This window comes from Thunnus thynnus, chromosome 6 (assembly GCF_963924715.1).
Source record: "Thunnus thynnus chromosome 6, fThuThy2.1, whole genome shotgun sequence".
In the NCBI taxonomy this organism is placed as follows: Eukaryota; Metazoa; Chordata; class Actinopteri; order Scombriformes; family Scombridae; genus Thunnus; species Thunnus thynnus.
Window position 1 is genome coordinate 25,649,963 of NC_089522.1, and position 16,348 is coordinate 25,666,310.

The 16,348-nt window shown below is 41.5% G+C and overlaps 1 protein-coding gene across 1 annotated transcript in view; it reads right to left on the reverse strand.

The window, feature by feature from the left end:
* LOC137184864 (novel protein similar to vertebrate membrane associated guanylate kinase, WW and PDZ domain containing 1 (MAGI1)) overlaps positions 1-16,336 on the reverse strand; it is a 42,190-nt gene extending 25,854 nt beyond the window's left edge. Inside the window, exons 1-2 of the mRNA XM_067592964.1 lie at positions 15,230-16,336; positions 2,853-3,142 (exon numbers count right to left, since the gene is read on the reverse strand). Of these exons, the coding sequence (XP_067449065.1) occupies positions 2,853-3,132 (280 nt within the window). The 5' untranslated portion in view covers positions 3,133-3,142; positions 15,230-16,336. The remainder of the gene's footprint in view (positions 1-2,852; positions 3,143-15,229) is intronic.
* Positions 16,337-16,348: the final 12 nt, after the last annotated feature.

Here is a 16,348-nt window from a genome sequence, read left to right on the forward strand (position 1 = left end):
AGGTTACTTGCTGTTATGGATGGGCTAGGCACATCTCCAGCTTGTCACTCTGACAGACGACCACTCTGCCGGTGCTTCCCCTGCAGGCTGCCACCCAGCCACCCACGCCCCTGTCGCCCCCCCCCCCTACCTCCTCTGTCTGTTACAGTGGTTCTGCCCAGTAGCAGGCTGAATTTGCTGTGCTATTAAAACACGTCACAGTGGTATAACTTTATTAGTTGAGGCAGTCATCTGCACGTTCATATGACTGGCCACATATGGCTGCTGCCTGTAAAGGGAAATGAATCTAGCAGCCTGCCTTTTGGGAGAATTGATGGGCTTTTGCTCCTCCTGTTACGAAACAGATGATATTTCCTAGTCTGGTGAAGAGAAAAATTCAGACCTGCAGATCAGCTCTCTGAAAATGAATGAGCTAGCTATGCTTGGATTTTGTTACATGTTTTAAGTCCCCTGTAAGTTGTGCAAACATATCATGTATGAGCTACCATTAAGGCGAGGCAGTCAGATGTCAAGGTTAATAGCAATACAAAAAAGAGCCACCAGGCCTTGGTATGATATCATAAAACATTGATGGAAATTTAAAACTCCTTCCACTTATGTATGTGTATGCGTGTGTGTGTGAGTGTGTGTGTGTTATTTATGGCCGTTATGACAGTGTTCCCTGCCACCTGGAATTGTGAGTCCACTGGGTTTTCACCCAAGTTGAATTTATAGGGGACATATTATGCTGTTTGTGATTCTCTGTCATTTGTATACTGTTATTATTTCAGATGTTTATGTTAAACATGGTCAAGTTTAAAAACATGAGGTGAATGTATGTAAAAATGCTCCCTGAAAGTCAAGATCTGGGGCTTCAGCCTGCTCTGAACACTCCATTTTTTACAAGTTACCTCTACTTCCTCATCAAACTGATGTCAAATTGTGGGCACATGCCCACAAATGGCCACCCGTTTTGTAGCTTTTGTTGCTAAGGTTGTTGCTAAGGTTGTTGCTAAGGTTCCACAGGTTGTTTGCATTGTTGACTTGCATATTCAGATCAGATTTTGGCTCAGACATGTACAGATGCATTTGAGAAGTTGACATGTAGAGTAAACAACAAAAAAAAAACTGAGATCCTACTACTATTGTTTGTTTACATAGCCTGTTTCAGACAGAGGCTGAGCTTAGAGGCTGCATAAAGAGCCAGTGTAAGATAAGTAAGGATTTTATTGTCAATCAACTGTAAATCATGCAAATATATTCTAGTAGAGTCACAGAATAGAAATTTAGACCTGTAAATGTGCAGATGTCCCCTTTAAATCAGTGGAACACGAGTCAAAACTAAGAAACATTGCAGACTAAAGTCTCTTTCCCACATAGTTCCCGGTAAATTACTGGGATAACCTTTCAGGCACTGCTAGTGATTTTTACTATTTACACATACAGGAATTATGGCAACGTCCATATTCAGGAACATTTCCGTCTTGTGCCTTTTCACACATGCCATGGCAATGCTGGAATAGATGGGGCAGTTCAGTAGATGGCGGCAATGCAACACTTATAGATGCCAACCACCATTAAAAAGAAGAAGAAGCCAGGCCGGATGTATGTGTTAGCTGCGGGAGACGGCTCTTATTATTGTCAGGATAATGGTGGGTGACATCAATGTTCTTGTAACGTATTTAATATTCAACATGTTTGCAGGACAAATCACTCGCAAAAGCATTGGCAAGGCAACCATAACCTTAAAAAGTTGTGGATTAAAATACGTCATCAGCAGAGTCTTGTGACTGGTTCGGTCGCTCAATGTGAAAGCGTCTTTCATCAGACAGACGTAACCCTTTATGTGCTTCTCCCTGCAATGTTACCACTTTCATTCACAACACAGCCATATCGGCATTTTCCCTGAAATGTTACTTGGTCTTGAGGTGGGAAATTGACGGTACAGATTTCCCTGTTATATTGATCCCCACTGCATTCACACATGACCCTATGCAGGAAATGTTCCTGAACATTTCAGGGATAGACTGCATGTATGAAAGGGGCTTAAGTGGCCTATAGGAATTTGGAACATTGTAAAACAGCCACAATACTCATTGTTTTTGTCTGGAGAGCAGCAATATTAGTGCTAAAACCTCTAAATTGCTGCCTGCCTCTGCGGAGCATTGCCTGGTGTTCTGTATTTGAGGCTGGAGCAGAGGGAGTTGTAGTAGTAGTAGTAGGAGTAGGAGGAGGTGTGGTGCAGCAACCCTGCGCATCAGCTCATCCATCACTGTCCACACTACACGCAGTCAAGCTGCCCAGGCAGACTTCAAAAATGATAATGGATTCACCAGCAGCAGGGGGACCAGGAGCAAAGGTCCCCATTTACACCCCTGTGGCCAAATCAGCTATCAATCTAGTAAGCAAGGCCATCGGGAGCCGCAGTCAGGTGACACTCCGGTGACATATTGCTGTGCTCAGAGCCAACAAAGACATCCGTTTCCACAGCCCCCTGTTCTTAACATCAAGGCCCCTCGCGGTTGACAGACAACTATATCGCCACACTCTTGTCATTTGTCAACAGCAATTTTGACCTCCTTCCCACATATTGACCGATCGCCTTGACATATCCAGACTAATTGACGAGAGCAAATCATCATCGGAACGCTACAGTCTGCAGATTTGGCTTGTAAGAGTCAGTGGAGGGTTATTGAGCGAGATTATTATGGATGACAGATTGGATGGCAGTGTAACAGATTGTCTGGATGTAGTGTGATGAAACAAGTGCAATGGCGTGTATCATAAATAGCAACAAGTTAAATTGTCTGCAGCTATGGGCAAGGAGTTGCCGACTAATTGATGGAGGATTGTGTTAGCGTGCTGAGTCATACCTGGTGACACAGTTTTGATGCGGATAGGATGGGGACAGGAGTTAAGGACACCACGGACATCTCCTAATGTCATCCCTAATACAGGTGTTCCCCCAATCTCTAGGATGATATCACCCACTGTGAGTCCACCCCCCGGAGCCGAGGTGACGAAAGGAAACTCTCCATAATCTGCTCCTCCACCAACGGCGATCCCCAGCTCCCCCGACGAGCCTAGCAAGGGGACAAAGCTGTCCTGCACTTTGGAACGCCAGTGCAGCTTCTTCACCGCTGTCTTAGACATGGCAAATGAGCTGGAGAGAAAAGGAAACAAGATTGGAGGGTGAGCAGAAAGTGTGAGACAAGTAGGAAAAGGGGGAAATAAGTGTCAATTACATAACAAATTATGGTGAGATTCTGCAACTTCCAGCAGAAGGTTGTTCAGCTGTTTAACCTTTGTCAGCTGTCGATGTCTGAGGATCTGGGGAGTTGTTGTGTTTCACATCAGAATGCGTAAAAGTCATGAATAATTTCAACTTCATAGAAGAGCGAGAGCACGGCAGCCGGAAAGTCAGGAATAACACAATATGGGAACTGTGTCTTTGTTTATGCAAACATACTACAGCACAGCACGTGACTGTCCAACCAATAGAAACAGAGATACTTTCCCTCATGCTCATGCTTACGTGCTAACAGGCTGACGTTATGTTTTCATGTAAACACACAACATCAGAGTTAATGCACATTCCAGCACATTTTCAGTCACATGGGAAAATCTAGTTTGCGCTTGACAAAAGGTACGGGTCGTTGAATGCACACACGTTTTGACAGGCAAACTGAGAACCTGTAGCTGCAGTCGGACAGCAGAGTACTCAGAATCATTTTTGTATCAACGGTGATGCATGATGCCTTCATAGAAATATAGATTTTTATAGATTTTTCTAGACAATGAATAACTACCTCATTTGTTTCCATTCTTCATCCCTATCTCCTATTGTCTCAGTCACAGCATCTTTCAGCAGCATTTTTTTTTTAATTTTCTTTCTTTTCTTTTCTTTTTTTTTTGCAGCTAAGGCGAGAGGTCTTAAGGCAAAGCTGTAATTAAAATAATGTGTTTTTACTGCCACATGCTTTCTGGAGAGCAGCTGTGTGAGTGTCTGGGCTGAGGATGTAGCTGACATGGTGAAGATTTGTTTGAGTCGACAGTGACGTGACAGCTGTGATGTCCGGAGAGAGCAGACAATGTTCCTCTGACATTATCAGAGCAGCACTGTCACCTTGATACAAGGGACAGCAGAGACACACAAGGTGGGGTAACAAGATCAAAGACACGAAGACAACACGTGCATAATAGGACAGAGAAAGCTCGTTATTAAAGAAATAGTTTTACATTTTAGAAAATAAGCTTACTCGATTTCTTGCCTAGAGTTAGATAAGAAGATCAATACCACTCTCATGTCTGTCTATTCAATATGACCCTGGAATTAGGAGATGTTAGCTTAGCTTAGCATAAAGACTAGAAACAGGCAAAAACAGATATCCTGGCTCTGTCTAAAGGTAAAAAAATCCACCTACCAGCACCTCTAAAGCTCACTAATTATCATGTTTTATCTTGTTTGTTTAATCCGAGCAAAAACCGAAGCATAAAAATATAAATATGACATAACACCCCCTACAATTTCAACAAATTGTTTTAACACTTATGCATGTTAATTAAGCTAACCTTCTCCTTGCTGTAGCTTCATATTGAACAGACGGACATAAGCATATTTCCCAAAATGCCAAACTACTCCTTTAAACTTACTTTGGGACACCTGCTAATAAAAGCTTGATCAAATACAATATTTCTTATGGACACTACTGATCCCCAGCTCCATTGTGGTCAAGAGATTAGCTATTACACATCACCTCACCACGATCCAATCCTCTTAAGCGACTTTGTGACTATGATGACCCTCGGCTGAGTGGGGATAACACGACCTGGGCTTCCGTGAGTGTAACACCAAGTCCAGCCCTAGCAGGGGCACCCACGGGCCCTCTGGCCCGGCAGGCCTAATGAGACTGCTTTAAAGAGTGAGGGAAGGAGAGGATACGCCTAATCCTTTCCACTTGACTGGCCATTCGACTGACAGATCTGACAGAGATCCTCTTTTTTTCATCCACTCTCCTACTGCTCAGCTGAATAAGTGGGGTCCCAGGCGGTGTACAGAGATGGACAAATGAGGAAGAGGAAGGCAGGGAGTGGAAAACAAAAAAAATAAAAAGCAGAAATAGACTGTATGTATGAAATAAAATGAGACGTGTAACTATGAAATACAGATACAGGATTGTGTGTGTTTTTGTCCCAAACTCTAAGAGTAATAGGAGAGGAGAGAAAGGGGGAAGCACAGAGGTCAGATAGAGATCGAGAGGCGCCACACAGCCTGAGGTTGGCATAGGACTCACTTGTTTGACCTTGCAGGACTTCAGCTCAGGCGACATGAGTCAGAGCTTTGAAAACAGTTGAGCTGGTTGCCATAACATCGAGAACCCAGAAAAACACACAACTTGCATTTCAGTCTTGGTTCGAAGCCAGGGGGTTGTCACTGTTGTTCTAGCACTTTAGAATAAACACGATCAAACAAGTAGCGCTGTTTACGTCGGCATGTTTCAACCTGAAATTATGCTTATCGCTTCATCATTGCCAAACCCAGAGCCCCCAGTCCCTCTCTCTCTACCCCACTGTGAAACCTTCTGCAGCAACACTGTCGACCTGCTTCCCCAAAGCCAGCCATACAGCCATCCACCCACACACGAAACACTGTCATACAACATGCATTAAATGTGTTGTGAGAAGAGAATAAAAAAAAAGGAATCAACTTTTCCCATCTAATCACATATATTCCCATATGCATCAATCCTGAATAATAATTCTATAAGCCACTGGTCTTTCCATGCTTTATCTAAAGATTTCTCTGAACTTCTCAGCAGTTGGCAGCAATGATTAAAATGCTAAAAATAAAACAACTGATAGGTCCAGGGTATTATCCTATGCTGTTGGTCCTACACAGTCACAGCGTGTATCTACATCATACACATGGAGACAGAGTGTGTCGCCTGAGCTGTAGTTGTTGTCTTGACCTCCTGTGTCTGATGGGGGTTTAATGAGCCACAGCCTGTCAGGTTCACTGAAGCCTGGTCTCGTCCTGCTGCAGACACACACACCCTGACACTGCTTTGCTCTCGAGCTGCTGCTGTTGTTGTTGATGCTACAAACCGGCCGTGCACACTCATCTTAGTGTGTCCATTAAAAACACAGCGTTTGGTAGCCATCAAGGTTGGGGAGGGATATACTGTTTGTGATCTCATGCTGTTGCACAGTTATGTAATTCTGTGTAATACAGTGGATTATACTGAGAATAAAAACTGAATCCAACAGTTTGTATAAATACAATTTCAAGTGTAAGGTTTATTTAAGTAATATTAAAAGTATTTAAACACAGCCGGTTTTCTTTGTTTAGATCAATTTGAGCTATCATACTGTCATACATGTTTCTTTATTTCAAAGTAGAAATATGTGAATAAAAATGAGAAAAAACTAGTTCATGACATTTGTCTGTCCAACATTCATAAGGCTTATGGGCAAGCATCACAACACTTCCATACGTGCACACACACACACACACACACACATAAGCTGCTTCAACCATTCAAACAGACGACCACAGAAATTTGCTTAACTGATGAGCATAAAATATTATAGCAGTATCCATATTACCCCAAACTATCCAAATGTCAAAAATAGAAAGTGACAACAGGTGCATTAAGGTCAAAGTTACTGATATATCATAAATCTTACAATGTTAATTGCAGCAATATTACAGGAAAAGCCATAAACCCAAACTATTTCAATGCACACGACACCTCCCCTAATACAAAATGGAAATATGTGACAGTAAACTGAAGAGAAGGTAAGACACTGTTTAAATTAAAAATAAAACAACATATATATTACTCCAGATGAACTACTGGACAAAGAGGAGGACACAATATACAGATTCAAGGATATCTAACCCTATAAAAAGAATGCACTATTGAGATTTCTGACCTTTAGGTCAGGAAAGAGCTGACCAACACATATCCAGTTTCACTGACTTCCTCTCTACCAGCGACCTGCTCAGAATTTCTACAGCTTGCAAAGCCCGGTCCTCCAGTGTAATTTCAAACCACAGCAATCTGTCAATGGCAAAATACAGTACACATCCTCTTGACTTGGATGCTATTCTTAGAGGTCATTTTTTATTTCTTCATCACATTTGTTTATTCAAAAGCATAAAAAATGTGCTCAAGGCTATTATGACAGTGTATAGTACAAACAGCTGTGCCACGTAGTGTTTTCAGTTTGAAAAATGTCTTTTTACCCCGAATAGCATAAATTCTCATGGTTGAATTATTCTGAGAACATTCATTGTTCTTAGTTAATTAACCACAATAGACCTAATTATTTTTTCCACTAAAAGAGAGTCAAATTAGTGATCTCAGCTTCATTCTAACAAACTTAGAGGGGGCATATTATGTTTTTTGTGATTTTCTGTTATTTATATACTGTTATAATGTCAGATATCTGTGCTAAACATGGTCAAAGTTCCAAAACTTAACCTGCTCCCAACACTTCGTTTGCCACAGTTTTTCTATCTTGTCGACGAGGTGACGTCAGCTCGTCACACATGCCCATAAACAGCCGTCCGTTCTGTAGCTTTTGATGCTAAGGTTGTTGCTGAGGTTTTTCCTTATATTGTTTGTGTTGTTCATTCACATATTTCAGATTGAATTCAAGCTCAAACGTGTACAGATATATTAAAGAAGTTGACATTTTGAGTGAAGAAGGAGCCTCCGGAGCTGGCGGAAGTCTCCAGGGGCAGCTTCCAAGAGCTGGTCAATCAGAGCAGAGTGGACTCATCGGGAGGGGGGCCTCAAAGAGACACGAGCTAAAACAGCCTGTTTCAGACAGAGGCTGAACTGAGTGGCTGTGTAAAGGGTCTGTATAAGATAAATGAGGAGTAGTTTTTTTCTAACTGTAAATCATGCAAAGATATTCCAGTAGAGCCCCAGATTAAAAATATTGACCTGGAAATGTGCAGAATGTGTCCCCTTCAAGATCCCTACACTGTAATAAGACCTTATGGTGCAGAAGTGCTTAGCGTATGCTACAATTTCAGGTCCTATGCTATTAAATTCTTCAAAAGCTGGGGCCATTTTACCCCTGGCAGCTCATAGTCATGAGCTAAATATCTTTATCACAGGACAAATTAACTACGCAGTTATTTCAGGTTGGATCTCCGGGGCGTTCATTTATTAAAGTTACACGCCCAGAGAACACGGTTTTAGATTAGCCTTGCCATGGAGCTCAATAATTCAAAGTCAACTACAAGCAACGAATCAAGGACATGAGGGAATAGCACTTGGTGGAGAGCATCTTGAAAGACCTTCAGGAAAAAAGGGTGTAAGCTAAACACATCAATTAACACAATTGAATAATTAAATTGCTCAGTAAGAAGTAGCTCCGGCAAGGCTACGAAAACAACAACCTGCCGTGACAGATTTATCCAGCAGGGTGAAGTCCAGGGTGCACACACTTCTACTTGAAACAGCAGCACTGAACATTAGAGAGCATTTCATCAACCTCATGACTGGTAGCTATGACACTCCCCTTCATTTTGGCAGCTCAACATATCCATCTATTCTAACATCCCCCTTGTATCAATAACATGAGCGAGGCTTCATGGTGAAAGCAGTGACTGTCAGCTCTAGTGATTCTCCCCATGCTACTGATGTCTATCTAGATGCCGGCTCTCATCCCCATCAAACCATCCCTCAGCTGGTAGATCACTCTCTGACATAATCGGCTTTGACCACGGCAGACTTTGTGAAACTTCTGCAAAGACAACACGTTCTCACTCCCAACTCGTCACAAATGGACGCTTGGTCAGAACCCCTTTGGCATCACTTTTTAATATACTCGGTACCTCTTTTTTGTCATTTTCCAACATGCAGGGCTGTCCATTCACTCCAATATTAACTCTCCCACGGAGCTATATGATACTGTGAGCATCAGTCTGGTGGGCGGACCAGAGGACCTGCGGCCCAGAAGTATTTTCCTCACTGTCAAAGCCCATGTTAAGGTTTTCTTTTAATGATATCTTTAACATTTCACAAAAACACAAAAGTGTCCTTGATAACTCAACAATACTATAGGTTAATGTTAAGACCATCAGTTTTAATTATTTCACCTTCTATTCTGAGAAACAAAGTTTTTTTTGTCAGTTTTTGATAGCGGTAGGCTACGGAAGAGTCCGGACTGGGAGCGTTTGACTCCTGTTTTGGGTTGTCTGCTGTCAGTGGGCTTCATTCCATTTCAAATTGCCGCCAGTAAGACGCTACCCACAGAAACGGTTGATGAGGCTGATGGTTGATGGGTAGCCACGTGAAATAATAAAAACTAATGGCCTTAACATTAACATTAACATCGTACTGTTGAGTTATCATGGACACTTGTGTTTTTGTGTTGAGAAATGTTAAAGATATTAAAAGAGGATACATTAAAGAAAACCTTAACACGAGCATACGGGCAGAAAATACTTCCGAGCATCATGTCCTCCAGTCTGCCCACCAGACTGATGCTCACAGCGTGGGATAGCGCTGCAGGGGGGTTAATATTGGAGTAAATGCACGTTGAAAAATGGCGCTAAAGGGGCACCCAGTTGGGCCTGACAACATGTTGGCAAATACCAAGAAACTTTTAACACAATAAGCTTTTGCTGTCAGATGTTGCTCTAATCTAACTGTCATGCTCTCACTCTGATTGTCTAATGCTAAATGTTCATGTCACTGAACAGCTTTTCTGCACCACATGAGCAGCACAGTCACTTTACGCTCGTGAAAGCTTGCTCTATGTTGTTGGTTTGACTTGGTGGAGCCACGCTCGCTCTGTCGTCCACATTCTGTTTCCGCTCTAAATGAGGTAATGAAATTGGCCTGTTCAATTAGCTCGGCTAGAACGAATTTATGTAAGCGTATTTGGTATTTTATGCATGCCCACTGAAAGTTCAAGGCAATGAATTGTGATTTTTGGTGAATATTGATGGACTGACTGTGTGTTTTGTCAGCTAGAATGTGACCAGCATGCCTAACAGCCCCATTTGTTGGTCTCTCTGCAAGTGCTCGCAGTGAATAAACAACTGAAGAGACTCAGGGCTCTTTGTAAGTCTGCATAAGCCAGACGAAAGTCAACATGAGCAATGGTTACATAATAAAGTTATTACTGACCAAGTGCACTGTTACTGCACATTCAGAGGTAAACTTAACGAGAACAATCATCAGTATACATTTTTATTAATGCTAACATGCTAAGTGCTTAATTGCATGACTGATGGCTTATTGATTGATTCATCAACTGTTATTGTGGATTTAAAACTGTTCACCCAGTAGAAAATAATATTTTCAAATTAATGTTGCAAACTTCAAAAGGGTGTGTTACAACAAGAGGACAAGCAAGAAAACTGCAAGTCATTCTGTGCATCTGCTCACGTAAGTAAGTTCTAATAATAGAGCTGAAACAATTTATTGATTAGTCAATAGACAGAAAATCAATAACTTACTATGTTGATAGTGGTGTAATTGTTTATCAAATTACCAAATATTGTCTGGTTCAAGCTCCTCAAATATGAGAATTTGCTGCTCTTCTGTCTTTATATTATTGAATATTTTGGGGGTTTGGCCTGTTGATCAGAAGAAACAAGCAATTTGATGATTTATCTAGAGGTTTAACTGTTCTTCATTACAATTTATAGACTGAAAGGACCAGTGTGTAGGATTTAGTGGCAGGAGAACCTACAGTGGCCGCAAAACTTGCGAAAAACAGGAAAGGCCCTCTCTAGAGACAGTGTTTGGTTTGTCCATTCTAGGCTACTGTAGAAACATGACACTGCAACATGGCAGGCTCCGTGGAAGACGACCTGCTCCCTTTGTAGATATAAAGGGCTCATTGTAAGGTAACGAAAACAAAACAATTCTTATTTTCAGGTGATTATACACTAATTAAATCATACTTATGAATATTACATTCCATTTCTGCCAAGTCCTTCCTGCTAGATGCCACTAAATTCTACACACTGCACCTTTAATAGTTAATTGGTAAATTTGAAAAATGTCAGTAATCAGTAATGAAAATAATAATTAGTTGCAACCCTAAATAAAACAAATAAAGCACATTTTGAATTTAAGTCTTTTACATTTGTATTGACTAATCATTGGTGAAAACCTTATCGACAGTTCATTAATAGGAAATAGAGCTGCAACAATTAGTTAATTAAATGATTAGTCGATTGACAGAAAATTATTCACCAATTATTTTGCTAATCTATTAATTGTTGTAAGTTATTTTTTATGAAAAAATGCCAAAATGTTGTAGTTCCAGCTTCTTAAGTTTTCTGATTTCTTTAGTCCTCTGTGATAATAAACTGAATATCTTTGGGTTGTGGACTGTTGGTCAGGACAAAACCAGATAGATATTATATATCTTAGGCTTTAGGAAACGGTTTTATAGAACAATCAATCGAGACTAATCAAGTTTAAGTAATTAAGTAACTGACAAATTAATTGTTTATGAAAATGATCGTTAGTTGTAGCCCTAATAAGAAAGGACTGTACAATATTCTTTTTGAATGCAGTTGTCAATACATCAGTTTAAGATAATTAAACTTTCTAACATTTCCACCAGTGATGTTAAAGACAAAAATAAGACAATGAAAATCTTGGACTGTCCAAATCGGCGCTCTAGTTTTAAGGGAGGTATTGGATGCAGAGTGCAGGACAGGTGTGGAAAACAGACCCTCCGGTTGAACCCGTCCCACATTAAGCTTCTCTCTTCACTCCGACCTGTAGCGAAGCAAACTGCTCCTAATCTTACAGCATCCTCCCATCGGTGATGATGGAGGTCAGCCAAGTAAAGCATCTTAAATAACCAGTGACCTTAAATTCATCTGAATAGACTGGTGGAGTGGCAGACAAACGGAAAATGCACAATAGCACTTTCTCCCAGCTCTGACTTCACCGTCTTATCTGACATCTGTGCCCTGACCTCTCCCTCCCAACATTTACACCAAACTGTGCAAGCAACATGGGGTGAACTAAAGCTCCCTGATGCTCACTCACTTTCAAATCTAGGGCACGGGAGTGCTCAACACAAAACAGACAGCAGTGGCAGATTTAAAAATAAAAGATTAAATGCGTGTGGGTTGAAAAACACAAAATATCTCCCTCTGTCATACAGAGTAATATAGACACACACGGAAGTATTTCTCTCTTACACAATCAATATAAACTCAATACATGAAAAAGCTGATAAGAAAACATGGAATGAAAAGTACATTCGCTGCACGCACGCCAACTATAAATCCAAAATCTACTCCAGTGTGTGATTTTATTAAAGCTGCTCTTGTGTTGACTGCATACAAAGGGACTTAATGTGAGATTAAAACATTGCGAGCATAGGATTGACACCCAAACACACACACACACACACACACCTGACAGAATGACACAAGCTCAGTGATGTTCCCTTCGGAGAAACCGTATCTTTAACGTCACAGGATCAAGGTCAAGGCAGGGGGGCACATCAGAGGGGCGTGTTGTGTTGTGTACACTCTGCTCTTCTGAGGAATACCACTGTGACAACAGGTTCTCTTACTCAATCTGCCAGGACGCATTACACCGCTCGCTGCGATCAGAGATGAGCTCTCATCAGGAAGAGAGAGCAGTTTAATTAAACAGAGCAGATCAGCTCCCCAACAATGATGATGGATAAGACAGACAGAAGAGAGAAGAGAATTAGGGAAATTAAAAGAGGATGATGCAGGGAAATACAGCCTTGAAGTAAATTGGAGGATAAAAAGTAGAAGCAACACAGAAGAGGGCGTGGCAACCTTATGAAAGAATGTCTGAAATCATAATAACAAAATGAATTATTCATAAGGAAATGGAAAGGAGGGAAGGTTCACTATAATGAGCATTTTTTTGTGAGGTCAGTTTAGTAACCTAAGCAGAACGTCAAGTGTGTGTGTATGTGTTTGTGTGTGTCTTCGAGTATATGTGTGTGAGTGTAAAAGAGCTACTGCTGATTCAGTAGGGATGGGTGAAGGTGACCCTCGCCTGCTCCTGCTGCCTGTCTCACCACCTGATATTGATCCCAGTTGTCCAACTCAGATCTGACTCAAGGATACATGGATTCATTGCCTTCTTGACATTTCAAATATGGCACTGTGTAAATTGTAAGTCCACACAGTATCATTGATTAGTTATTGATTTGCTACCTCAGTCAGAGTCTAACCACTTAACAGCGGCTTATCCGATCCAAATTGAATCTCGACGTATACAGGCAGGGAAGCAGGGGCTCTGGTGTTGGTTCCAGCATGGGAATGTTGTTGTTGTTGTTGTTATTGTTATCGGTGAAATTTCCTATCAGACTCTACATGAACTGTTGAGAGGAGAACTAAGAATAGAGCATGCTACAACTGCAGAATCCAAATGCAGTGGCTGGGAGCAAAGGTTTGGACCACAGATGGGAGAATGTGCCTGCGTAGCCCTGCCCTGTCAAGGGTAAACTGCCTTGCACACACATAGACACACACGGGCCACACACACACACACACATGCATACTTTGTTTTCCACACACCTTAAAACAGCAGCATGAATATGCATGATGCCGAAGGACACAGGAGGTACATAATTAGGCAATCAACAACTCTCAAATGACATGCTTTACTACGACAGAGGAGAAATGCACCTCACTTCATCCTCCTCTCTCATTAGTAGTGGGAGCGGAGTCGTGTTCCTACGTCGATATGCATTTACACTTACTGGTGGTTTAAAAACTTGGGCTGAGAACTGGAATCAAAGGAGGATAAACGCAGAATAAAACCCAAAGGCTTTGCTTAGTTACAGTGCAAATCAGGTGCTGGGCTCAGATGAGGCTGTGGAGAAACAGTGTGAAGAGCAGAGCAGCGTGAGCGCATGTGTGTACAGTCCAACACCACATGTCTCACCTTTCTCTTCCAACAAATTAATGATTCATAATAACAGCATAACCTTGACTGATCTCCAAACTCAGAGCAAGGTACACTATTAAGTCAGGGTCACAAATCCATCACTTCAAAACAAGCTCCCTAAATCGAGCAGGGACACACCCTAAACAAACAGCAACAACACACACACACATACACACACACACACACACACAGCCGTGAGGCACTCGTGAACACTCCTACACACATGCTTGCACACACACCTGGCTGTGAACTACAGATTTTTCAAGTCAAGTCTATTTCTTATGGGGAAATGGGTGCAGGTGCAATGAACATGGGCTTCTGATTACATTTCATTAAGACCAATTCTGGAGCAGGAGATTGAAAAAGTGAGAAAAAAAACCCAACATAGCCTAAAGAAACTTTTCAAACCTAATCACGAGTTCATATCCACACACACACACACACACACACACACACACACACACACACACACACAGAATCACCACCTGCAAAAAAAAGGTAAACTTCAACTGTCAAAAGACACTCTTATCCCGATGATCTGCCACCATCATCACAAACCCACATTCTTCACTGTCTCACACACACACTCACACCCACACTTGCTGACTAGTTTACATGCACACACACTCTTTCACACACTCTCTCTCTCTCTCTCTCTCTCTCTCACACACACACACACACAGATTTAGATTACACACAACAGATTCTCACATTTCTCATATTTAGGGAAAAATACTGACCTGCCTTGTCGCTGACACACACACATTCTTTTCAAGCAGTTCAGCCTTTCAAAGAGGATCCGTTTGAAAGCGTCTATATACATTGACCCGACTGAGGTTAAATAATAATCCTGTACTTAATAAATACTGATTTTTTTTTTTTTTTAAAGCAGCCTGGTGTGTGATAAAGAGCAGAGTGTGGATGCAGAGATGAGTAGATGGTACCACGCTATCCCAGAGAAAGTCAAGAGAAGATGTGCACGGCTGACGGGATATTTGGACACTAGTGATGCTCAGAGAGCTGTGGTGATCTTGTAGAGAGAGAGAGAGTCAGAGAGAGAGAGGGAGAGGAGAGAGGGGGGAAAATACACACACACACACACACACACACACACACACACACACACACACACACTATCGGGCAAATCTGACAGCGGCCGCTTATAAATTTAGCAGCTGCTGCACCGCTACAGGCGATGCAACGTGGAGGATGGATAAATGTCAGAGTCTAAACGTGCAATTTTAAACTTGTGAGGAGTGTCTTTCACTAGTGAACAATATAAGTGCTGGACTTTAATTTGAGTATGAATGTCTTACCTTCATGTTCGCTTTTTTTTACGCGGCAAATCCTCCCCACAGGTCTTCGTCTGGCGGTTCCCCGGCAGGTTAATTGCTTACAGATGCATATTCTGGTTGATGCTATTGAAATAACCGGCAAAAAGACAAACGTCGGTAATATCGATTTGACCGGGTAGAGGTGTCATTGAACTGCAGGCGCGGTGCTCTCAGGGCGCGGAGCGTCAATTGTCGAAGATTAGATGGATCAGATAAAACAGGCTGTAGATGTCTGGTAGAAAGTGTGGATTTGTTTTTTGTGCCTGCTGCTCCTAAAAGGCACTTTTGTAGGAAAGAAACACTGATAAATGGGAAGGTTATCTTGGGAAGTTGAGGAGTCGAGGGGAGGGGAATAAAAAGAGTTAAAAGTACCGCCCCTTATTATTCTCAGGCTGTCTCTACCTGCATCAGCAGCATCACTTTTCGCTTACGAGTTACAACCAGCACTTAAAGGCGTGATAACCAAATTAGAACCTCCAGTTTTTCAAGTCTACATTGCTTATATTTATCCAGTTGTGGCGAGCCTCATTTGGGTGGGGTGAAAGAAGAAAGCTAGTTGGAAAGCATTGGTATGCAAGTTTAGATCAAACTTTAATGAGCACTACAGGGAAAACAGGCTCTGTATCCGCGTTTAGCAATGAAAAACATGCTTATATAGGCTATATCAGTCTGAATACATCAATTAGTGGGCTATTCCGGCTTCAAAGACACATTCAAAGGAAAATCTGTGAAAAAGAGCATGCAGCATAATTATGCAAAATATCTGTGCTCCATACCGATAGTCAATACAAATACAAAGAAGTGAAAAATAGAATAATTGTAAAAATGCTATTAGATGTTGAAAGACTACCGTGCAATGTGTGTTTTGGCAATTTAGTCCACAAAGTTTAATTTGATTGATTATTGTGACTGACATAGTCACATATTATTGTATCTTAGTTGTATTTTTTGTATCCTAGCCTCGCTTGTTTTCTTTTCCCTGTGGATTATAATTTATAATCAAATTTTGGTTTAAAGCCTCTAAATCTCTCTCAAGTCCGCTCTGCCAACGGGTTGCTGCGCCTTTAATTCTGATGCATGATGGGAATTGTGGTGTCTTGG